Source organism: Mus caroli, unplaced genomic scaffold, assembly GCF_978045245.1.
Source record: "Mus caroli unplaced genomic scaffold, Mus_caroli_1 scaffold_4, whole genome shotgun sequence".
In the NCBI taxonomy this organism is placed as follows: Eukaryota; Metazoa; Chordata; class Mammalia; order Rodentia; family Muridae; genus Mus; species Mus caroli.
The window spans coordinates 38,057,697-38,082,939 of NW_028227259.1; the positions used below are offsets into that span (position 1 = coordinate 38,057,697).

General features: G+C 50.6%; 1 protein-coding gene and 1 pseudogene across 4 annotated transcripts; one reads left to right on the plus strand and one right to left on the minus strand.

Annotated features, from left to right (window-relative positions):
• Window positions 1-1,468: 1,468 nt before the first annotated feature.
• Window positions 1,469-24,913, minus strand: Trmt44 (tRNA methyltransferase 44 homolog). 4 transcript variants are annotated; one of them, XR_015046917.1, is made up of 13 exons: window positions 24,414-24,913; window positions 23,943-24,057; window positions 22,513-22,732; window positions 20,837-20,905; window positions 19,665-19,772; window positions 18,690-18,761; window positions 16,341-16,447; window positions 15,076-15,259; window positions 14,284-14,716; window positions 12,746-12,862; window positions 6,555-8,291; window positions 5,785-5,865; window positions 1,469-4,820 (listed from the first exon to the last, which is right to left on the minus strand). XR_015046917.1 is itself a non-coding variant. In XM_021163220.3 (11 exons), the coding sequence occupies exons 1-11, from the start codon at window positions 24,904-24,906 to the stop codon at window positions 8,062-8,064; spliced, it is 2,148 nt and encodes a 715-aa protein (XP_021018879.1). In that variant the 5' UTR covers window positions 24,907-24,913; the 3' UTR covers window positions 1,469-8,061. The 4 variants fall into 4 exon arrangements, 1 of the variants encoding a protein (XP_021018879.1); XR_015046916.1 differs by having other exon boundaries at window positions 1,469-6,811; window positions 7,642-8,291; XR_015046915.1 differs by having other exon boundaries at window positions 5,785-8,291.
• Window positions 4,400-7,915, plus strand: LOC110294199 (serine/threonine-protein kinase PLK1 pseudogene; annotated as a pseudogene).
• Window positions 24,914-25,243: the final 330 nt, after the last annotated feature.

The following is a 25,243-nucleotide window of genomic DNA, read 5'->3' on the forward strand; positions in this document are numbered from 1 at the left end:
ACGATGCAGAGACCCTACAGCCAAACAGTGGATGGAGCTTGGAGACTCTTATGGGAGAGTTGGGGGAAGGACTATGAGCTCCGAAGGGAATAGGAACTCCACAGAAGTCAACAGAGTCAACTACCTTGGACCCTTGGGGCTCTCAGAGACTGAACTACTAACCAAAGGGCATACAGTGGCTGAACCTAGGTACCCACACATATGTAGCAGATGTGCAGCTTGGTCTTCATGTGGGTCTCAAACAACTGCAGTGAGGGCTATTCCAAAAGTTGCTGCCTGTCTGTGGGATATATTCTTCTAGCTGGGCCACTTTGTCTAGCCTCCGTGGGAGAGGATGCACCTAGCCCTACAGAGGCTTGATGTGCCAGGATGGGGATATACCCAGGGGGGAGCCTTCACCCTATCAGAGGAGAAAGGAAAGGGGTATGGGGGAGAGATTGTGGGAGGAGGTACCTGGGAAGGGGCAGCAATCAGGATATAAAGTGAACAAATAAAAATTTTAAAAAGTCTCTTTAGAATCCAAAGTCTTTTAAAATTTAAAGCCTATGAGTTCCTTTAAAATTAAATACTTTCTTATTTCAAGAGGGAAGAACCAGGACACATCACAACCAAATCAAATCAAAGCCAAACTCCAGTAGTATAAATAACTCAATGCCCAATGTCTGGGATTCACTCAAGATCTGGATTCCCCAAAAGGACTTGAAAGGTCACTTCTCTGGCTCTGCCCTTTGCAACAGTTTGTCTTCTGGGCTCTGGTGGGTTCCAGTTCTCTGTGGCTGCTGTTCTTGGTGGTCATCCCATGGTACTGGCATCTCCAAAACTGCTGGGGTAGTTGCTATCAACTGGCTCTCCTGGACTCCAACCCAGCCACACAGTGTCAAGCCCAGCTGCTCTCCATGACTCCTGCATGCCTTCAAAACTAATATCATTTGGGGGACTCTTACACTATCAAGTTTGGCAGCTAGTGTGAGGTGTAACAGTGGCTGCCTCTGGATTGCAGATTCTGTGTATTGACTCTAAAGAGACTTTCCAGAAGATTTCATCTCAACGATCCTAGTCTTGTCTTAATCACTGCTAATTTCTCAGCTCCAAATAACCACTGTCAATTGTCCCAGTAACACAAAGGTTTCATTTCAATGGTGCCAGTCTCTTGTTGAACACCACAGATTCTTCAGCTCCAGCTTATGAAACACCACAGTCTTCACACAAATAGCCTGGAGGAGTCTTTATTTTCCTATGAAACTTCACAAGCCAGGTCTCCATTGTCTGCACTGCTTTCAACATTGTCTCCCAAGCTCTTACAGAACATCACATGAGCACTCACCACTCAATGGCTTTTCTAGCTCAAGGTTCCAATGGGTTTCCATTATTTCCCTAAAACAACAGTCAGGGCTGTCACAGCAATACTACACTATTTCCTGGTACCAACTTGTCTTACAGTTTCTGTTGTGATGAAACCACAGGCAAATTGGGGAGGAAAAAGGTTTATTTCAGTTTACATTTTCAGGTGAGAGTCTATCACTGAGAGAAGTCAAGGCAGGAATTCAAGCAGGGCAGCAATCTGGAAGCAGGAGCTGATGCAGAGGTCATGGAGGGTGCTGCTTACTAGCTTGCTCCCCTGGCTTGCTCAGCCTGCTTATAGCACCCAGGACCACCAGCCCAGAGAGCATCACTCACAATGGGCTGGATGCTCCCCAATCAGGAAAATGCCTTACTGCCAGATCTTATGGAGGCGTTTTCTCAATTGAGGTAACTCTAGCTTGTGTTGACATAGAACTATCCAGCACAGTTAGAAATACTGAAGGAAACCTGTGAGCTCTCCTCAGACAATCCAGAGAGGCAGCCAGCCTGTCTCCCTTCCCTGCAGCTGGAGATTTGCTTCAGCCTGGGGCACAGCCTCAACCTCCCCACCCCTGGGAATGGAAAAACTAGGCTGGCAACCCCAGCTTAGATTCTTAGAGGTTCCTGCCAGTCAGGTCTGCTCCATGTCCTGTCTTGGCTGCAGTTCTCCCAACCAGGAGCTGCACTTCCTCCTAGTTATGCTGAGTTATGAAGCCATAACTCAGTCACCAGTTAAGCCTTTCTGTGGACACAAACCTGATCCCAGTCCTATTCCTAGAGAACAGCCTTTGGACTGTGATTGGGTCTAGTACCCATCCAACTCTGTATGTAGGAGAGAGGGAGGGAATAGAAAGGAGGGGAGGAAATGGCTTCATTACTCAGTATAAGGCTCTGGGTGGCTCTCTGGAGACTCCACCCCTCACACCCCTCCTTCTTGGGCTTTGCCTTGTTTGCTCTGGAGTGGCCCAAAGCAGAACAAATCACTGCCACATGACCTGGATTTCTAGAGAACCAAGCAGATGGCCTTTATTTTGTTCCCTGCTCAATGGAGATGCTGCCTGGTTGGTTAGGGACTTGAAAGGGCTCAGGTAGGAAGGCCATAGTGCATTGTGGAAGCCAGCCTCACTCATGGAAGGTGCAGCTTGTCTCTGGTTCCTTACAGGCTCACCAAGTATCACCAGGGTGACTGCTGGTCCTGCAGGCTAGGCAAGAAGCTGGTGTGTCGCAGGTCGATAGTTCTGCTGGGTCACAGGCTGATTCCTTGACCGGCTGCCATATGGGCCATACTGTGGAAGCTCCATCCCAGGCCAGCAAATGTTGCAGTTCTTCCCAGCTGCCCTCTACAGGGAGCCTCAGTGGGCTGGGCCAGTAAACAGGCACTATCCAACCAGGCTAGCAGCTTCTCCATTTGGAGCTCCAACTGCTCCACTCATTCAAAAACTGGCTTGAGGTCTGCAGACGTGGGCCCATTGGAGCCTCTCTGTTGGAGGCCAGAAGCCAGGCCTGCAACCCTCCCCCTCCCCCCTCTCTGCTCACGTGGCAGAAGTGCACACTCAGCACTTTGGCAGAACTGCCCTGGCTGAGGGAGTAGAAGGGACTGGCCAGGACCCTGGGATCTGGCAGAGCCCAGAATTCAAGTTGGCTCAGTGTGTGCTCTGAACACATCTTGCTCCTGCCTGGTGGGGCAATAGCTCTGGCTTGTACTTTGGTTGTAGCTGTCCTAGCCAGGGTACTAGCTAACGGGAAGTCAGAAGGTTCTGAGGAGCCCATTTCATCCCTGTTGATGAAGCCACCTCTGTACCCAGTGCCTGCAGTGGTGCTGGGGATGCTGAGAGAGCTTTACAACCCACTGTACCTGTAGCCTCAGGCAGGTTGTGATTCACTTGAGTGTCAGGGCATATCAGCCCACCAGCTCTAGTGATATAGGTTACAGTGTGGCCTTAAGCAAAGGACTTGCCATCTGTGTCTCCCAAGTTGTCATCAGGTAGAAGGGTAGCTGAGACCATCTTTTGGGCCATCCAGGTGGCTCAGAATTAAGTCTGGAATGGCAAGATCAGGTTTCCCTATTTCCTCTAAGGTCCAAAGAATCTGAGCCTAAGACCCAGGTGCACTGTTGGCTAAACAGGGCCTTTTTATTGGATATCTCTGAGGCCATAGTCCTTGATGCTAGAATGACCTCTGGTCTCCTACTCAGTCTCAGCAGATGGTGTCCTGCCCCATAAGACCTATCTGTGCCAGCTTAAAGCCAGCCAGTGTCTGAAACCAAGGGACTTCCGGGGCTCTGTCTCAGGCTCTAGGGTGCTCTCCCTGCTCCTCCAGTTCTTACTGGGCTCTCAGGATACCTGTCTGTGGGCATCACTCTCCTCTGCCCCAGGTCTGGTGACTTCTTCCTGTGTCTGTATGTATTCATCCCCAGGGACACTGTCACTTCACTAAGATGTGTACCCTCTCCCCACACAGTCCATACTTGTGAAGGCTCTATTTCCAAACCAGGCTGACTGTAGTTCTGGCATGTGAGCTTTGGGGAGGTCAGGACTCACTCACTTGGGAGTAAGGTCAGGAGACTGTGAATGTGCAGTGTCCCCCAAAGCTTGTGTCTGACAGTTGGCCATGCTGCTTGGGAGGCAAGTCTGGACATGGGTGTGGCTGGCAACAAGGGGCCGCAATTCTCACTCATTGGTGCTTATATGATTTGTTTGACCAGCCTGTTCTGAGTGTGGGCAGGGGCCGTGGCCTGCTTCCCATCAGAAATCAGCAGAAGTGACAGGGTACCTGTGTGATGTGGCACAGGTGCCAACTGGCCTGTGGGAAGAGTCACAAGAGCATGGGCACAGCTCCTTTCTCAATCTAGTCTCTGCTGAGACATCAGCCCTAGGCTATACCTTGAAGCAGCCAGGAGAAGTCTGGGCATAAAGGCCCAGCAAAATTATGCTTGTCCTACCGTTGTGCTCTGAGCCCCCAGGTCCACTGCCATTTGCTGCATATCAAAGGAAAAGAAAGCATCGCCCGAGGACACTCTCCATCAACTCAGCCAGGTTCGTGGAGCAACTTCGGCATCATGAATGCAGCAGCCAAAGCTGGAAAACTGGCTCGAGCACCTGCCGACCTCGGGAAAGTTGGGGCCCCAGGAGATGTAGCTCCCGGTGCCCCAGTGGCCGCCCCACTGGTGAAAGAAACTCCAAGAGGTCCTATTGGACCCATGCAGCCGGTGGCAGTATGTACAGGGGCGCTTTCTGGGTAAAGGAGGCTTCGCCAAATGCTTTGAGATCTCAGACACAGACACAAAAGTGGTATTCGCAGGCAAGATTGTGCCTAAGTCTTTGCTGCTTAAGCCCCACCAGAAGGAGAAGATGTTTATGGAGATCTCAATTCACCGCAGCCTCGCCCACCAACATGTCATAGGCTTCCATGACTTTTTCAAGGACAGCAACTTTGTGTTTGTAGTTTTGAAGCTCTGTCGCAGGAGGTCCCTCCTGGAGCTGCACAAGAGGAGGAAGGCACTGACTGAGCCTGATGCCCGCTACTACTGCGAAAGATAGTCCTGGGCTGCCAGTACCTGCACCGCAATCAGGTCATTCACAGGGACCTCAAGCTGGGCAACCTCTTCCTGAATGAGGATCTGGAGGTGAAATAGGGGATTTTGGCCTGGCGACCAAAATGGAATATGAAGAGGAACGAAAGAAGACCTTGTGTGGCACTCCTAACTACATAGCTCCTGAGGTGCTGAGCAAGAAGGGACACAGTTTTGAGGTGGATATGTGGTCCATCGGGTACATCATGTATACCTTGCTAGTGGGCAAGCCACCCTTTGAGACCTCGTGCCTAAAAGAGACCTACCTCCAGATCAAGAAAAATGAATACAGTATTCCCGAGCACATCAACCCAGTGGCCGCCTCCCTCGTCCAGAAGATGCTTCAGACAGACCCCACTGCCTGCCCCACCATTCACGAGTTGCTCAGTGACGAGTTCTTCACTTTGGGCTACATCCCCACCCGTCTCCCTATTACCTGCCTCACTATCCCAACAAGGTTTTCAATCGCTCCCAGCAGCCTGGACCCCAGCAGCAGGAAGCCTCTCAAAGTCCTCAATAAAGGCATGGAGAACCCCCTGCCTGACCGTCCCCGGGAGAAAGAAGAACCAGTGGTCCAGGAGACAGATGAGGCCATTGAGTGCCACCTTAGTGACTTGCTACAGCAGCTGACCAGTGTCAACGCCTCCAAGCCCTCGAAGTGCGGGGTGGTGCGGCAAGAGGAAGCTGAGGATCCTGCCTGCACCCCCATCTTCTGGGTCAGCAAGTGGGTAGACTATTCGGATAAGTATGGCCTTGGGTATCAGCTGTGTGGCAACAGTGTGGGGGTGCTTTTTAATGACTCAACACACCTCATTCTCTACAATGAAGGGGACAGCCTGCAGTACATAGAGCGTAATGGCATGGAGTCCTACCTCACTGTGAGCTCCCATCCCAATTCCTTGATGAAGAAGATCACTCTCCTCAACTATTTCCACAATTACATGAGTGAGCACCTGCTGAAGGCAGGGGCCAACATCACACCTCAGGAAGGCGACGAGCTGGCCTAGCTGCCCTACCTACGAACGTGGTTCCGCATGCGCAGTGCCATCATCCTGCACCTCAGCAACGGCACCGTTCAGATTAACTTCTTCCAGGACCACACCAAACTTATCCTGTGCCCCTTGATGGCAGCAGTGACCTACATCAACGAGAAGAGGGACTTCCAAACATACCGCCTGAGCCTCCTGGAGGAGTATGGCTGCTGCAAGGCCAGCCGCCTCCGTTATGCCCTCACCATGGTAGACAAGCTGCTGAGCTCCCGCTCCGCCAGCAACCGCCTCAAGGCCTCCCTAGGTCTCTCTTCTTCGGACTGGTGCCCCTTCACTCTGCTAGCTCTGAGCACGCACTGTGGGCTCCTGGGGGCTGCTGTTCAGTGCCCCTGGCCCTGGGGGCTGGGCAGGAGCAGGGCCCCCTTTGAAGGGGTTGCTGTGTGTAAGTTATTTTGTACATGTCTAGGTGTGGGTTTACATCCGCTTCCCTGTCCTCGCTCGGCCCACTGTATGAATTGTATAAATATTTCTATTAAATTGGGACTGCTCTTTCCTTAGCTTTATATATATTAAAATATGTACATCTCTCTCTCAAAAAAAAAAAAGAAAAAAGAAACCACCGCCCAAAGCAGGGAAGCTGCCAGGGCCCTTACCTTGTAAGTGCACTGGAACTCACAGCAGCTCTCACCAGCAACCCTGAGCTCTAACCGTGTGGGCCACAACATTTGAAGACTCAGAAGCCAAATAAATGGGACAAGGTGGCCATGCTCCAGTTCCTGAACAAGCGTGTTTGCAGGTGGTGCAAGCCTGGGATGGTGCTCAGCAGTCAGCCATCATGGCAGTGAGTTAGCACAGTCTTTCAGCTCTGAGCTCGCTTGCTCCTCTGATCTCATCACTCACATGGTAGGACCTGGTTTAACAGAATAGCAATACAGCAGAGAGATAGGCATGGCCACCCCTTCCCCCATGAGCACTTCCCTAAGCCTGCACACTCATGCAGGGGCTCTAGAAGCTATCCTCACTGAATGCATGCCCTGCGCAGGCGAGGGAGGGAGCCCCCAGCTCATCCTGAAGGCACTTCTGTGGTGTCTTCTCCCAGAGCAACTCTGGCTTCAGCTTTGTGACCTGGGTGGGAACTTAAGACTGTCCCACCTCTCAGTCTAGCTGTCTTAACATGGGTCTCCAGAAAAGTCTGAAGCCAGACCCAACACCTCTGGGAACCTTGCCTCATGAAATTCTTGGGAACCATTAGATTTCCAGGCACCTACAGGGCCCGAAACCAAACGCTGCCTCTCAGACAGGAGGCCAGGCTGCGAAAGGGCTCCACAGCTTCTAGGCCCCCATGGACATGGGAAAAAAGGCAATTATAGGCATAGTCCATCTGAGAGTGGTGGCAGCACCGCCTGGGGCAGACTGTCATCACTGCTCTGGGAGCTGGGACTACTAAAGTGTCTAGGAAAGAGGTGGGAGCAAGCTGTGGTTCTCAGCAGCTGGGCCTGAGACCCATGCTGGCCACCCTGCTCCGGGATGCTTTGGAGCCCTGGGCTCTTCAGAATATCTAACTTTATTCTCACTACTCAGATGACACCAGGTTAGTCATCAGAAGTACTTCTACCCCGTGGGGTTTGAGACTGGTCCCAGGACATTCAGCTGAGTTGTAGTGAATGCTCCTTTTTGTGTAAGACTGAAAACAAATTTAAATGGAAATAATTTTTCCTGAAAGGAAAAACTGTCCAATACCCCTGGGGAGAAGGTTCTAAAGAGAAGGATCAGGTGGAGACAATGTTCACAGTCATGCCTCGAACACCAGGTGGCCGGGAGTGACTCTGGAAGCTGTTCTCTGTAGGACTCTGCTAATGACTTCAGAAAGCCCCGTGCCTCTGCTTGCAGGGATCTTGTGACCAGGCTGCAGAGAGCTTCTCTGCAGAGGACACCTGGGGCACACAGCCCCAAGAATGAGAAGGTCATATCTGCAGAGGTTGACATGGTAGCTCTGGCACCAGAGCAGTCATAAAGGGCTGGGCAGGCTCCACTGCCTGCAGATACATCCCAGTGACAGTGGCTGTGCACACCAACAGGTCATACTGAAGCCAACCCAGCCCCAGCATGAAGTCATCAGAGCAAGGGAAACCAACAGCTAGAGAACACTGAAGAGGTGACTCAGGGAGCCTGCCTCTGCTTCTTCAAGGTCTGAGACAGGCGCAGCTCTTCAGGCCCATGGGCAAAGGGGCAATGGGCAGCAGGCAGTACGCAGCCATCAGGATGGTGGGCGAAGAACCAGCAGATCCGAGTCTTGAACACTGCTGCAGACAGGCTCCGCTTGGCTTCTGGAGGCTTTCCCCGCTGCAGCTCCCGCCGCCAGTCACGGATGTGAACGCGCCCATTCAGAACTGAGGTTTAGAACAAAGAGACAAAGCCTAAGAATCTAGCTTGAGTGTCATTAGTATACAGGGATTGACAAACGCCACCTTGTGGAGAGTCCTGCCTCAGGGGACCTGGATGCACAGTGTATAGTAGTCAGGAATAGCCACAGTGGCCTGCTGCCCTTTGTCACTTCATTTTGAGGAGCCAACAGCTCTGTGTGAAACTCAGCCAAAGCAACCAAACCTTCCAGTCCTCCCCAGTCTGTAAAACTACCTGTAGCCAGGGTGGCAGGAGGGATAATGGTGCCTCATTGAGGAAGTCTGGCTCCCCGACTTCCAGAACTGACCGTGTGTGTGTGTGTGTGTGTGTGTGTGTGTGTGTGTGTGTGTGTGTGTGTGTGAGTGAGTGAATGCGGCTTCCTGTCGGCTCTGGGATCCCCTGTGCTACGGCTCCAGGGAGCCTGGCTGCTGCCAGAAGTCAATATTTCCCTTGGAAACCTGAGCAGTGCGTCCTGAGAGGACCCTAAGGCACAGGACGTGGGGAGGGGTTTGTTGTCAGGGATGGCTCGAAGCCCCCAGTCAAGTGACACCACATGCAACTAGCTCCCTTCCGCTGAGGTTTACCTTTCCTGAACTAAAGCCCAGGTTAGGGTCACTTCAGGACAACTTAGAAAGAAATTTCTCAAAGCAGAGCCTCCCACCACAGCAAAGGACTGTCACTGTGACAGAACTCTCTAAGCTGTGCCCAGAGGAGCCTCAAGGGCATCTTCCAGAAGCACCGGGACACTTGTCTGTGAGTGGCCAGAAGTCTCTGTCCCTGCAGGAAGTTCTGATATGTTTGAGCAATCTGAGGTCAACAGTAGACTTGAAGCCTGCCCTCAATGCTGGCTTGGGCCTTCCCTATGGACATGGTGGCCAGCAGGAGAGCCTCTTTGGATGCTTGTGAACTAATAGCGTGTCTAGCCACATGCTGGGTCATGTGGTCAGACCAGTCAGTAAGTATAAAGTCCAAATGGGAGCACTAAGAGCAGAAGAAGCCTGCAGAGGGAGCAGCGAGGCGTCTAGTATGCACAGCACGCTAATGTGCCCAGCTTATACCAGGATGCCAGGCCACTTCCTGTCAGCCCCACAGCCCTCACTCTGGAAAGATGGTGCCAGGCACCAAGAGGGGTGGCTCTCCAAGGCACATGGCATCCATCCAAGTCAGACCACCAACAGCTCTCCTCTGGGAAATGTGCTACTAATTTACAATGGAATCACAGGAACACATTTGTTGCCTTCCCAACCCCCAACTTCTGCCTTCTGCGGGACTGCAAAGCAGCAAAGAAGGCTCCACTCAGCAGCTGCTCCACAACAGCTCTCACTAGCACATGCTGAGAACACCGAGGTGCTCTGTCTTCTGGAGTACCAGCACTAGGGTTTCTTCTGGCCTGGACTGTCAAACTCACCGGAGACCATGGTAAGTCACCAATTCCTCTGAGCTATGCCTAAGTCCTCTAGATGAAGAGGCCACTTCAGCAGCAGACAGGAAGAAACAACCATGAAGGCCCCTGGAAGGGGCAAAGCCAAGATAGGGTCAGTTCTGATATGGCATGGACACTATGCACGTGAGCCGACCTTAAGCCATCTGAAAGCTAGCTTCCTGCCAGAGCCACATTAGCTTAAAACAAAACAGCCAGAGATAAGCCCCAGCTTCAGCACATACTTTCTGCATGACTGCAGAGAGAGTGTTCACGTGACACTGGATCCCTAGCCTTCTACTCAGAAGTGATTTCAAAAATAACTGCCCCCCACCAGCAAACCGCACAGAAAAGTGGTTAACCCCATACACGCATATTTACACAAGACAGGAGACACATCCTTTGTAAAGTCAAAGAAAACGTGAGGCACCTCAGGCTGTAGTGTGTTAACTGATTAAAGCTTTCTAAGTAGGCATAGACCTTGGGCACTGGGCGGTTCACCTGGCCGTCTGGTGTGGGGCTCATGGTTTCAGCAGTGCCTCCAGGGGCATGGCAGGCCATTTCTGCACCTACTACAAGCAGCATTCAACCAAGTGAGGGCCAATTAGTAGGACAGAACCATATTCAACTTCTCAAGGACAATTGGACCACCCAAGGGCAGCTGTGTAGATTCATACAGCCATGCCCTCACATGAGAGCGCCTGACACCCATGTTCCCATGTGTACACACACAGGCAATGAGTACATACATGTTCAAATACATTGTTCAGGAGCACCTGGCTCCCATGTTCTCATGTACATGGGATAGCACACATCTATGCTCAAATATATGAGGCAGCACACACCTCATGGAAGAGGAACATGGGGTCCTCTCATCCTTAGGCCTAAGGTCTGTGGGGTGTGATTGGGCCAACTTTCCCAACACCCGTGTCCCCCCATCATCATCAGTGAGTGGCCCTTTGTGACTTAAGACTGACCCCCAACCTGTCTCCAAGTCCCAGGCTGTTAGGATGAGGTGCACTAGGCTGGCCTCTCAGCCTCAGGTGATGCCCCACAGGGGAACAAGAACCAGTGTTGGGCTGAGAGCAGCTCATACCATCAACTAGATCCATGGAGCTCAACACTGCAGTCTGAGAGACTTGACAGGGACCTTGGGCCAGTGTGCCACAGGTCCCAGAAGCAGAGACACTGTAACCAGGCTGCTCCTTCCCAGGCCACTTGGGTACCAACCGTCTGTGCTAGTCATAGAAGCCACTGTTCTCTGGGTACTGCAGCAGTCTGGTACCCAACCCAGACACACCACCCCACTGACTAAAACTCTCCTGGGCCTCCTCACTTCCAGGTTCCTCTCTTCCTGGGCCTCCTCAGTTCCTGGACTTCATTCCTTCCCGTCCCTTCTGGAGCACCACCTCCTAAAAAAAGCCTTCCTGAGTACCTGAGCCTGAGTTGGGTACCTGTAGTGACGGCATACTGGTAGAGCAAGACAGTGCCCGCTGTGATGGCGATGTATGTGGAAGTAGCTGGGGTGAATGCACTCCAGGTGGGATGTGCTGGCTAGTTCTATGTCAACCTGACATAAGCTATAGTCATCAGAGGAAGCAACCTCAACTGAGAAAATGCCTCTAGAAGACTGGGCTGCAGGCAAGCCTGTAGGGCATTTTCTTAACTAGTGATGTAGGTAGAACCACCCCTGGGCTGGTGGTCCTGGGTTCTACAAGAAAGCAAGCTGAGCAAGCCACGGAGAGCAAGCCAGTAAGCAGCACCCTTTCCACAGACTTTGCATCAACTACTGCCTCCAGGTTCTCACTGGTTTGAGATCCTATATTGGCTTTCCTCGATGGACTGTGATTTGTAAGCCAAATACACTCTTTCAGCCCTGTGGTGGTTTGATTGGTCCAAGGAGTGACTGGTATTAGGAGGTCTGGCCTTGTTGGAGTAATATCATTGTGGGCGTGTGCCTTAAGACCCTTATCCTAGCTGCCTGGAAGCCAGTCTTCTCCTAGCCATCTTCAGATGAAGATGCAGAACTCTCAGCTCCTCCTGCACCATGCCTGCTTGGATGCTGCCATGCTCTCACTTTGATGATACGGACTGAACCTCTGAACCTGTAATCCAGCCCCAATTAAATGTCATCCTTATAAGAGTTGCCTTAGTCATGGTGTCTGTTCACAGCAGTAAACTCCTAACTGAGATACTCCCCACGTTATTTTTGGTTATGGTGTTTATCAGAGCCATAACTAAGACATGGGGCATACTTTTAGGAGAGACACAACCCTCCCCCCACCCCCATGAAGTAGGAGTGGCCTGTGGAGAGAGCTGGTAAGAGGACTTGGCTCCTGCAGCTCTTCTTGCCCTGTGCTATTTCTACACACTCATGAATTTACAGTGCTGTCTCTATACTCCAGGCCTGTGGGTAGACATTGTCATACTCCATTCTCCATCCTTAGACTAAACACTCCTGCAGGACAGGGACTGAGCCACAACCCATGAAGAATGGGCCCTTTTATCTCTGGAGGTATGGGATCCCACCCAGTGCTGAAGGTATCAAGCAGAGACTAGAGGGCTCATGTCCCCAACCTGACTGATGGGCTCTACAGCTCCATGTGCTTCTGGTTGCAGGTGGCAGAGGTGAACCAATGTTCTGTGGTGACACAAGATGCAGCCAGCAAGCTTTGCAGTTAACCACTTTCCCTGTGTGAGGACCAGGCATCACAGAAGCAATGGAGTTCAGGGGCACATCCTAGAAAGGAGCTGTCTGGACCAAGGCACAGGAGTCTGAGTAGAGGCTGGAGTATGTCTAGAGAGAAGGGTAGCTATGGTCTCACCCTACAAGCTGGTGGTGACCTTGGTAGGCACAGGGATTGCCACACTGTCCTCTTGGTCCTTCTGATCATCTAGGATGCCCCTGAGTATCACAACCCCCTCCCGGGGGACAGAAAGCAAGTGCTATAGATGCACAGGGAGGAACCTGCTCTGGGGACAAGCAGGAAGGGCAGTGTATGGTGGCCTTAGAGATTTTACCTTCAAACACCTGATGGCTATTCTTGAGCAGGGTCTGTAGGCCTCCACACTCCCGCTTCAGCCGCTGCAGCGTCTCTGAGTTTAGTTCTGCAGCCACTTCTGCCAAGGAAAGGCTCCCTGTGGGAAAGCAGGTTTCCACAAATAGCCCAGATTACAAGCCTAAACCAACAGAGACTGCTGGGTCCCAAAGCCAGTCCTGAAGCTTCAAGCTTGCTTCTGCTGCAGGACCCCATGAATGGAGTTTAATGAATCCATATCATACAACAACCCCAGCCACAGAGACAGTGTGCCAGCATGCAGGACCACATGCTTCCACTGTGCAGGCTGAGCATCAAGTAAGTCTATCAACACCTGGTGGGTGGCCTAGCCCCCACGAGATATGGCTCAGAGCTGAGGGGGCAGGAACAACAGGCAAGCTTCTAGCTCTGTCTCTTGGCCAAGCTGTCAGAGCTTTGCAGGACACTGCCCACGTGAGCCAGGCACACAGGTGGGGCTGGAATGGGAGGTGTGACACAGAATTGCAGATTATCACAGTGAGGTCAGTCAGGGAAGGTATGGTACCCAGCACTCCTCCTGGTAGCAGGCAGGATAGGACCCAGCCCCTAGAGCCATTTCTGGGCCTAGGTTTGAAGGAGGGCCCATCTTGCTCATGGCTTTCTATCCCAGGCGCAGCCCAACATCCCCCCAATTCCCATCACTTCCTCTGCTACACCAGGAATCCTGCTGCACAGCACACTCAGGAGCTTCCAGACCCTGCTGTCACCCCAGTTCTGCTCTGTGTTCTTCCAGCCTTGGTGGGAAACATTGCCTGCCTGCCTCCCTCTGCAAAGACCCCATATTAGCATCTACAGAGTGTTGAGTCTTTAAGTAACTTGGCCACCTGAGCCAAGACCACTCTGGACAGTCTTGGACACTCTCAGGATTGGTTAGCTCTAAAGGGGAACATACAAGGTCCTGCCATGTCATATGTGGGAAATGAGAGGATAAAGGGAAGAAACTGGACCCAGCAGTCACAGGTGAGGATGTGCCAAGGACAAGTGCTGGCATTCTGCTCTGAGTTAGTTATGCTGGGGACACCTGCACCTGTGTGGGGCGAGAACTAGGCAATGTTCTCAGCTTCAGGGGTAACCCTGGTTCTGGTCAGCAGTAGGCCCCACACTGCCTCCTGGTGGTCACAGGTGGAAGGAAGGGGTGCAGCCTTTGCATGTAGCAGTATCCTATATTGCCTGTTTTCTCTCCAATGTGCAGGTTTCAGCCAATGAACAATCAGATGCTTCTGTCTCTCCCATGACAACAGTCTTGTATTAGGGGATTGCAGAGAATGAAAGTAATGAATTTGCATTCAAAGGAGTGGGATTTGTTATACTCAGTGACCTGTCCATCTGTATCATTTCTAAGGATTGAACATGAGCAGCCCTGGCTTCCACCGTCCTCTCCTGAATGGCAGCTGTGGACAGCGTTCACTCCCACCCTGAGTGTGCTGAGCTACAGAAGACCCAGGTCCACAACGAGCAGTGAGCCTGCCTCCGTGGGCCTACCTCCTCCATTCCAGGTCTTCAGATTCCTGGCTTCAGAGTTTCCTGTGTTGAACTTCTTTCTATCTAACAACAAGTTTGCCACCCGCAAAACCACTTGGTCAACGAAGTCTCGAGGGAGGGCAGCACAATTCCTCACACGCTCGGCCTTTTCTCTAGGGCAGAACCCAGGCACCCAGAGTCCTGGGGCTGGGGCTCCAGCTCCTTGCTCAGCAGCCAGGCCCTCCAGCACGCACTCAGACCCAGCATCGACGGTCCTGCGACTCTCCTGGAGACCAGCATCATGAGCCGCAGTCTGTGGTGCAGAAGGTGCATGTGCCCCTCCAGGCCGGCTCTGTGGATGGCCCTGTCTGCTGTGCAGGTATCGCGTTCTCTGATCATCCATCCAGACCTCTGCAGAAGGCGGGTATGTTCTGGATTTCCCAATGAGGCAGACCTGTGTTTGAAGAGACATTGAATTTCAACACTTCTGGAACACTCTTGTGCTGAAGTACAAATTATACCAAAGTTTTAGAAATCTGTCATGAGAAGAAAGAAATCCTTATTTTAAGCCTTTTGGTTTTATTAGGGATGGAATCCAAGGCCTAGTGCATGCTGGGAAGCATTCCCCTCAAGAATACTCTTAGCCCCAACCCCCTTATTCTTCTGAACAGATATCAACAGACATGATTTAAGAATATCAACAATAAAAAGCTAGTGAGGACTGTGGGTGCAGACGTAAGGAAGGCGCAGGTTAGCTCAGGGCTCTAAATGTTGCGCTCTGGGTGGTCCTTACTGAAGCTGCCCTGCACATACCCGCTTAGTAGAAGGAATCCTGAGGCAGTCCTCCTGCACGTGGAAGCCACAGGAGAGCCCCACCTCCAGCACAAAGTCCAGATACTCTCGGTACTGTGTCTTCCTGCTCTGCTGCCGCTGGTATCGCCCCACAAAGTCGAAAAAACAGCAGGGCAGGACAAAGAAACGACAGGTGTAGGAAGACCTGAAGAAGAAGGAAGCCGAGGAAATCTTCAGGAGCCCAGCAGAGACCCACGAAGACCCAAGTAGCCCAGCCCGACCCAGGAAGATAGGGTCACCACAGCATGCACAAGCAGCACGAGACAGTTCCCAGGCTGTTCCTGGCAATTCTTACATCTACTAATGAGCACAATTTTTTTTTTTTCGAGACAGGGTTTCTCTGTGTAGCCCTGGCTGTCCTGGAACTCACTTTGTAGACCAGGCTGGCCTCGAACTCAGAAATCCGCCTGCCTCTGCCTCCCAAGTGCTGGGATTAAAGGTGTGCACCACCACGCTCGGCTCTGAGCACAATTTTTATTTTTATTTTTATTTTATTTTTTGAAACAAGATTTCAAACGGCCAAGCTTGGCCATGCTTTATTCCTGACTTCCTTGCTTCCACCTTCAATGTGCTGGTGTAAAAGCATAGCCATCATAATGGGAATCTTTCCCATGGATCTCTAAAAACTATGCAGCACATCATATTTCTCAATAAAGTTAAATAATAGATAGTTTTCCATGCAGTTACTCTGGCCCACTGACTTCAGCTCTCTGGAGCTGGAACTTCAGGTAGGAATCAGAAACCAGGACTGGTGTGGAGCTAGAAGCATGACAAACTCCATGAGTTTTGGTGGTGGGAGAGGCCCAATATAAGAGTAAGGGAAGCGGGGCTGAAGGCACAGGCAGTGCCTCAGACTGCTCAGAGTAGTCTGTGAGGTGCAGATTGCTGCAAAGGGTCTGCCTAAACAAAGATTTTCCCTGGAAGCCAAACCCTCCAAAATCAGAAGAACATTTAAAAAAAAAGCACACATCTTTCAACATGGGTTAGAAACGCCATAGAGATGATACAGTTGGGATCAATGCTGACCAACAGAACATGGGAGGAGCCATGTGTGTGGTTTAGGTTGTCTAATAGGCACAGTTGCAAAAGAAAGCAGGTAGATTTAAATGTGTTCAGTACATATGCCGTCATTTCAACACTCCTGAGTTACCATGTCAGGGCCGCAGCGGCTGAGTGCTATCAAGGACACGTGCACAGGAACACAGCCACCCACCTCTCCTGCTCACCTGGCTGCAATGACAGGGATCCAGGGGGTAAGCTCATCAGAATGGTTACCAATCAGCCAATCAACACCAGGGAACAGGGTCTTGTCACTCGGAGTGATGGAACCTTCCTTAAGAATGTCACACAAGTTGAACCAGTCAGAGTCCATGCACCAGAAGCTCTGGGCCACAACCCATGCCACAGTCCACCTACCACATGATCCTCCCAGGCCTCCTCTGTGCCCAGCTCACTAAAAGAAGGTGACTACTCTGCCCATAGTTGGTCCCCAAGGACACAAATCACTGGCAACTTTTTGAGTCCCTCAAAACAGCACTTTTCTGGTGACAAAACTTGTTTCCCTGCATAAACACAGAAAGTATCCAACAGAGAGACAGCTGGTGACTGGGAGTGAGCCCACACAGTTCTAGGCTATTCCGTCACTATGGTCAGGTCCCTCTCAGCAGTGACACCTCACCCACGCCGCCCTTCTTAAGTTTCTGTAAACCACCCTTCCTGGTGGTCAGCAGCCAGGCTCAAATGAATGAGGTCTCCCAACAGGAGGGTCCTAGCTACCGAGGTGCTGGTGGTACAGTTTACGTGATGCTAAGACACTGAACGTACACAGTCCAACTGCCAAGTACATAACCACACAGGGAAAGCAAACCTCTAGCACTCTGCACGTATATTTGCCCATTTGTCTTCATGAATCAAGACCTTTCACTCTGGCTTGCCATTACCAGGCCACAGGGGCCTGGAAACCAGACCTGCTTTACAAAAGGCCTTCTGAATACAACAAATTGCAACCACCACATTCTATGTGCAAACTTGAGACAATCTGAGATCACCACCGAATTGTACTCACAAGACATTCCAAAAAATGAACAGGGATTGGAAAGATGCTTAAACCACAATGGATGGGACTTCTAGACAGAGAGCTATCAGAGAAATCCCACTATTGCAGCTGGAAATAAACTGTGAACACACAATAAACAGCAGCACACAATTTCCATCAAACCCTCAGGGCCACAGGCTCAGGCAGAAAGTGCAACACAACACAGTTGGCTTCCACCTCACACTCAATGCTAGCACTGAGGTTAGACAGGGTTCCTAAGTCAGGTGACTTGTGGAGGGGGCTGAGGCAGGTGGTAGAGATCCCTAACAAACAGCTCAACCTCTATACAATTCCTGAAAGCCCTTCCTTCACACCAATCAGTGCTTCCTATAGTCAGGACTTACTACTGTGTGGTGATTTGAATATGCCCATGGGAAGTGGCACTATTAGGTGTGGCCTTGTTGGAGGAAGTGCATCACTGTGGGGTTGGCTTTGAGGTCCTATGCTAAAAGCTCTGCCCACTGTAGCAGTGAGCCTCCTCCTGGCTGCCTGTGGAAGACATGTCTCCTGGCTGTCATTAGATCAAGATGCGGAACTCTCAACTCCTCCAGCACCATGTCTGCCTGCATGCTACTATGATGACAATGGATTGAACCTCTGAAACTGTAAGCCAGCCCCAATTAAATGTTTTCCTTTATAAGAGTTGCCTTGGTCATGGTGTCTCTTCAGAGCAATAAAACCGTAAGACACTGGGACAATTTAAAGTTCCTACCAAGCAGAAGACAAGCCCCAGGGAGCCAGTAACACTGATGTCTGTTGACTGTCTATCTCACACCCAGCATGGCCTGCACATCCACCTCCAGGGCTCGCTCTGCACCTGCCAGCTTACAGTCCTGAGACCGGACCATAAGTTCATTCTTTTTGGAGACAAGGTCTCACTATTTAGCACCAGCTGGATTGGAACTTGCTCATGTAGACCAGGCTGGCCCAGAACTCAGAGATCTGTCTGCCTCTGCCTCCCAAGTGCTGAGATTAAAGGCATGTGCCACCATGCCCGGCCCTAAAAAACAGTCTCAATTTTCTTCCTTTTTTAAAGGAAAGAAACCCAGGTTGGTGAACTAAGCTGATCCCCTGCCTCTCCCTCCCAAGTGTCAGAATTACAGGAGCTCCGCAGGTTGCTTGGCTAACTTTCCTGTAACCTGAAACTACAAGCAACCATGAATCCCTGGGAAAACAGCCATGAGTACAGAAGGGAAAGTAAGAGCTGAGGGGCTGGCAATGAACTCCCTACCCCTCAAGACTTTGTTGTCATATTATCCCAACTTGAAAAGGAGATGAGACGACAGAAAATGCAACCGTCTCTAAAGCTGTACTTTCTGCTACAGACAGAGCAATAATGGCAGCGTGTGAGGCAGCATGTGGGACAGACAGGTCTAGTGGCATCTGTGGCCAGCGTGTGGGACACTGGGGGATAAATCTGCCAACAGCTGACTCTATGGGACAATTCTTGCTGGACTGGGGTAGGGATCGGGGGCAGTACCTCCAGCTGAGTTTGGGGTCCATACATGTCCCAGATTTTTCTTCTTCGGATATCAATCCCTCTACCTGGATGCTGAAATGATAAGTTTTGAAATTATGGGTTAAGTTTGGACCACTACAGTAAGTTAGCAAAAATACCAAATCTATAGGCACTGTCACTGCCACATAGAAAGGGCCACTGGCATCTGTGGGAGGCACAGCTCTCAACTCCTGGCATCACTGCACACCTGCATGGCTGGTGAGAACTTGTACCCCACCAGCAATCACCATAGACCTTCAAAAGGGACCTTAGCCTGTGTCCTCCAAGGACAGTGCTCAGGGGACATGGCAGGGAAGGCAAGCTTGTCATCAGCCTATCAAGGTCCCTGCACCTTGACTGCAATCTTATTCTTCCCCAACTTGGGCAGAGAGCCATGGAACCTTCCTATCACCCCTATACTCAGTCTCCAGGTCCTCAGGGATGCCACTGCAAATGCCCTTGTAGACACACAGGAAAGTGACAACTTCCCAGGCTCTGACCTAGGCTGACTATGAGCCAGGCTGCAGCATCAAGAAATGTTGTTGGGGCTGGAGAGATGGCTCAGCGGTTAAGAGCACGGACTGCTCTTCCAGAGGTCCTGAGTTCAATTCCCAGCAACCACATGGTGGCTCACAACAGTGGAATCAGATGCCCTCTTCTGATGTGTCTGAAGACAGCTACAGTGTATTCACATACATGAAATAAAGAATTAAAAAAAAAAAAGAAAGAAAGAAAAGAAATGTAGCTGGGTATAGCTGAATACAGTGGGTCAGAGACAGATAGGTCTCTCTGAGTTTGGGCTAACCTGGACTATATAGCAAGTTCTAGACTAGTCAAGTTACACACTAAGACATTGCCTTAAAATAACTAAAAACAACAACAACAAAAAAAGAAACATGGGGGCCCCTTTGCCCAAACCAGAGAAATCTTGAGAAAAGGCATCAGAGCTATGCTCACCCCCTCGTTGCTCAAGATGTGGACCAGAAGGCCATTTCCACACCCCAAGTCCACGAAAGACTGCTTGGTGGTGACTCCCTTCTCGGCCCTTTCCTCTTCCCATAGGATCTGAGGAAAGAGACAAGGTAAAGCCAACTCACATGCTGACTCATTCTGTTCCAGAACAATCCCAACAGGGTAAAGCCACACCTGTGAGCCCAGCTCCGTGGGAAGGGAAGGCAGAACGACTGTAAGTTCAAGGCTTGCCTGGAAGACATGGTGGGATCCTAGCCCAAAGTTTAGAAAAGGAGTTGGTGATGAATGGCTCAGTGGCAGAGCACTTGCCTAGCATGTGTAAGGCCCTGGGTTCCAGACCAAGGATTATAAAGAAAAAGAAAAGGACCCAAATGCTAATGCCACTGGGGGATGGGAACTGGGGGTGGAGTAACTTCTTCCAAACCCCAGGGCTCCCAGGAAAAGTGACACAAATAAGCAGCACACACGGGGTCTTTGGCCCCAGGGACACTATGCACACCGCCTCCCCCCCCCCCCCTTCCCCTGATGTTGTATTCATTCAGGACTGAGGTACAGGTTAGCAGTACCCATGGTGAGCTCAGCACATATAAGGCCCTGGTCTCCACCCACTAGAAAAAGAGTATCTATATTTACACCCAGTGGTCATCTCTAGGCACCAGCATGCCAAGATGACTCAGTGTTTCATCATACTTTCTCCTCATCCTTTAACTTCTACATGCCTTGACAACCAAAATAACCCTGTTTTCCAAACTAAGAGAACTACAAGTTAAAGGGAAATGGGAAGCTCTAGTTTAAACACTGTATAGATAAGAAAATCAAAAGTGCTGAGAAAAGAAGTGCTCACTTCAGCTGGCCGGCTAGCAAGTTAAGGACAGATTAGGGGAGAGAGGCCCAGACCTCAGCTGGATGGCACTAGACTGTTGGTGCCTCCAGTGACAGCTGTACCTCGATGACTGACTCCTGCCTATCTGCCCTCCAGCTTCCTGATTCACACGTGCTCTGTGCTCGTGCAGGAGTCAAGCAGGATGTGAAGTCGTTTCATAGCGGGGCCAAACACAAGTCCTGACTTGGTGAATGTTCCACCCCCAACTAGTAGCATCTTGCAGAGGCAAGCTTCACACACTCCATGTGAGTGTGGACACTGAGAGTTTTCTTACCAGCAGATACGTAGCAATGGCCACATCTTCATAGACAAACTTTTCAGGATCTGTTACTTCAGGCCAAACCTAAAATGTGTTCAGAGAATATGTAAATAGCTGTAAAATCAACAACTTAAAGATCTCTAAACAGCCCAGGTCAAAGCAAACTAATCACATAATAAGTAAAGGCACTTGCGTTTCAAAGGCAAGTTCACAGTTGGTTTCTTGCTATAAGTACTTCATACAAAAACAGGTATTACACTGCTTGTAAAGGACAGATTGTGTCCTGCACAAAGTGATCCAAAATCAACCATATAGATTAAGATGTTAGTCACAGAAAAAAGTCAGCTTATCTGGATAGAGACAATGACTAATGAAATGAGGGAGAAGGCAGAGCTAGGCAGGTGCCTCAGTGGGTAAAGTGCTTGCTTTGCAAGCCTGGAGATCAGAGTTCAACTCCTTGGTACCCACATAAAAAGCCATGTATGGTTACGAGGGGCCCTGTAGTCCCAGCCCAGGGTCAGTGGAAATAGGAGGTCGCTGGGGCTTGCTGACTGCCAGGCTAGCTTCCGGTTCAGTGTAAAACCCTCACGATGGAGCAGGCCACAACTCTGCGTGTGCATGCACAGGTGCATGTACCCTTACACACATACTCGTGCAAGCACTCAGATGAAGAAATGCTGAGAGTGGTGCAGATGCCCACAGACTGGCTAAGTGCTCAGGGCCAGGCTCTGCTGATGATAGGCAGGACAGTTAAGACACCTTGAGAGTCACGGGAGAGATACAGTGACAGGCAATGCCTAAACCACATCCTGGGAACAGCTTAAAAGCTGAAAACCAGTACTTCCTTAAAGGTAATTAAGAGTTCCAGGGGTACAGAAGACCCTCCCAGGGCCAGGGTCTTCAGGGGAAGGGAGCCCGGCTGTTATACAGATCTGAACCATATCTCTATAATGACTCACTGAGGCTCCAAGCCTGTGGCTTTGGCTACTTTGCCTTATAATGCAAGGACTAACTCCAAGTTCGTGTTATCATGAAGTACACAGCTTTTTTAATTATCTGAGAAATACCTTTAAGTTAATGAGGCCAGGGCTGAAGAGACAGCCCAGTGGTCGAGGACTTACTGCTCTTACAGAGAATCTGAGTTTGGTTCTCAGCACGGAGGTCAGGCAGCTTACCACCACTGCCTGTAAGTCCAGCCTCAGGAGAATCTGACACCCAGTTATGTCTCTATGGGCAACTGCATGCACACGAACACATCCCCACACACAGACACACACATAAATAAAAAAATTAAAATAATTTCTTTTAAACTGGCCAGATCCACAGGGTGGCACATCCCTAGCACTTGGAGGACAAGGCAGAAGGACTGTAAGTTTCAGGCTAACATGGGCTACATAGAGACCTTGTCTCAAAAAACAAAAATGAAATTTAAACACAATGTAAACTTATAATATGGAAACTATCACAATGTTTATTGATCTTTTTAGATTAAAATTCCCCTTTTGAGTTCTTGAAAAATGTGAAAAAGTTTACTTCTGGTTTTAAAATTGTACTCAAACATGTGCTTGGTTTACACTATCTGTACCCAAAGTTGGATTTCATTTTGAACCCACAGGCAACAGGGTCTCCCTGGTAGGCATTGGTTAATCACTTGTTAAATGAGGGGACCACGGACACGCCGCTAGCATTACCTTTACCATGTCTCTGTATTTCTCTTTGAGCTCCTGGTACATCCTGCTATAGCGCAGGAGAGACACCAGGGAAAGTGTGCTTTTAAACTCGCTCTTCCTGTTCTCCACCGCCCACCTGGCCAGCTTGGACAGCAGTTCTTCTCCGAGCCAGGCAGGCTTGGGATAGACAACACCATCTGAATGCCATCTCTCTGGACAGAAAATTAAAACAGATATGAACCTTCAAAAATAAGAGAAATACCAATGAGAAGTGCTGGCTTCAATCCTTAGTCCTAAGTCACACGTTCATTTCCCAGAAGGGAACAGCAACTACAGCATTCTTTCAATGTGTGTATGTGTATGTGTGTGTGCATGTGCATGTATGTGTGTGTACATGTTGTTGTTGCAGGTATCAAACCCAAGACCTCACTAGGCACAAAATGGGCAGGTGTTCTACCACCAAATGACAAACTTGTACTTTATAAGAGGGACTCTAAACTACGACAGGATATTCCACCCCCTACTCTGGACCAAGATACACAAATAGCAGTATGATAATCGGATAGAGCTCATGTGAATTTGGTCTAGATAAAAAGTCCCCTAAAGGCTCCTATGTTGAAGGCTCAGTCCCCAATTCAGCTGAGTTCAAAAGTGGAACCTTGGGGAGGTGACTGGTCCATGACAGGACCAACCTCATCAACAGGCTAACTCATAGATACACTCAGCTTAAGGGACATTGGGGGTGGTGGGGACTTATTGGGTGAGTGAGGTTTTGTTGGTGTAAGCAGGGAGTTGTGTTGGCGGTGGGCTTTTAAGGGCAGATTTTGTCCATGGTCCCTTTTGATTTCTGGCTGCCTTGAGTGAGAGGCTTGACTCATGCTCCTAGTTCCTCACTACAGGCCCCCAAACCAAAGAGGGAATGATCACAAACTAAACATGGGCTACATAGAGACCTTGTCTCAAAAAACAAAAATGAAATTTAAACACATGTAGCCCTTTTAAAATTATACACATACATCTATATCTGTGTGTGTTTAAAAGACAGAGGACAGCTTACAGAACATGTGGGTTCTAGGGATCAAACAGCTTGTAAGATTTGAAACGAGCACCTTTATGCACAGTCATCTCACTGGCCCTCAAGCATCCTTAAGTTGACTCCCTTGGGTATTATGCAACAGAAAGCTGACTAACAGAGTACCCCAGCTAGTTGCTGTACACCCCTAACGGCATATGGATGGAATGTAGAGATCAAGGACTCTGGCTACATTGTGATCCCCAACCCAGTACCAGCGCCAGGAACCAGCAGAGTGGTGACTATAGTATACATCTGAGATCAGTCCACCAACACAAGACCTTGGCTCTTCTGTACCCCAGAATCTTCCAGTTGACTGCGGATAGGACATCCGTGATGGGCATCACATAGTGGTGCAACAGCAGTGTCCAGCTCTTACCATTCTCCTTCGTTGTGATGGAGATGGAGTTGATACACGTTGCTCGTTTTAACCTCCAAATTCCCCTCATTATCTTCTTCCAAGGGCAAAAAGGTGACACTCCCACTGGAGACATCTGAGGGGAAAAGACAAGGCTATCAGGTCATAACTGCTCTAAACGGATCCCTTGGAAGTAGAACTGAGCGGCGATGGACAGGAGAGTAATGCTTTCCAGTCCTTAGTGGCTGTCCAGCACTGGGGAGTGGGCTCTACACTTTGGACACACCATTATAGCTAGCACTTAGACAATACAAGGCCAGAGCTGGGCGGTGGGTGGTGTGGCGCTCCTTTAATCCCAGTACTTGGAAGGCTGACAGGTGTATCTCTGAGTTCGAGGCCAGCCTGTTCTACATAGCGAATTCCAGACCATATAAGGCCCTGTCTCAAAAAGCGAACGCTTTTCAGTCTGCGTTCTTCCCACTACTCTCCTACCTTGCACCACCAGTTCTTTCTTCGGCTCTGTGAGTGGGGAGTGCGAGCTCGCTTTCGGGATGACAGTCCTGAGAATCAGGTCGAGCTCCTGCGCGGCTTCAGGCTGAGGACCCAACGAGGGGCCATAGAGGAAGGCCAGCATTTCCGGGTTGGCATGGACGAGGCTTTGGGAGACTCGGTCCCATAGCGAGTTCAGGTCAGCCGCGGGCGCGGTGCCTTCGCAGCTCGCCCTAGGTCCCGACTCTGGCTCTCCTTTAGGAGAAGCCTGTCCCGGTTCCCTCTCCAGCCCGTGCCCGTGTCTCTGTCCCTGCCGCGGTCCACACTCCGCCTGGGCGTGGGACCGCAAAGTTCTCCCGCGGGCTTCCATGCGGGCGCCGCACAGCCTCTTGTTGGCCACCTGTGGCCTCTCCAGCCACACGGTCACGGCGGCCCAGAAGCCGGCAGGTAGCAGGGCATCAGGATCGCTTAGCGGCACTCTACGCAGCTCCTCCATGGCTGCGCGCTCGGCGCTTTGGGATGACGCGACCCGACCCGGAAACGCATTGACTCACGGGAGTTAGAGCCTGGAGCCGGAAGGCCAGCCCTCTGTCCTGTTTGCTAGGCGGTAGCTTCGGAGGCACTGGCGGAGCCTGGGACGCGGGAGGAGCAGAGTGTGGGCCGCAGTGGCTACAGCCTCCTGGGGTCCTCAACGACTGAACGTACAGCCCCTTCTCCGCTTGCTTTCTTGCTTGGAAATAAGAGTTCCCAAGCGGTACATCCGATTCGTACCCCCTAAATGAAATTTTGCCCGCAGAGGTTCCACCTCTCTCACGACAAAGCTAATAATACTG

What these genes read in the sequence shown, in the direction of transcription:
- Trmt44 (XM_021163220.3), bottom strand. Translation starts at nt 24,906, where the DNA reads ATGGAGGAGCTGCGTAGAGTGCCGCTAAGCGATCCTGATGCCCTGCTA. An exon ending in CCATTGCTACGTATCTGCTG is followed by an intron (nt 19,773 to 20,836) that starts GTAAGAAAACTC and finishes CTCTTTCCTCAG; the next exon opens with ATCCTATGGGAAGAGGAAAG. An exon ending in TAGCCATCAGGTGTTTGAAG is followed by an intron (nt 8,292 to 12,745) that starts GTAAAATCTCTA and finishes TCTAAACCTCAG; the next exon opens with TTCTGAATGGGCGCGTTCAC.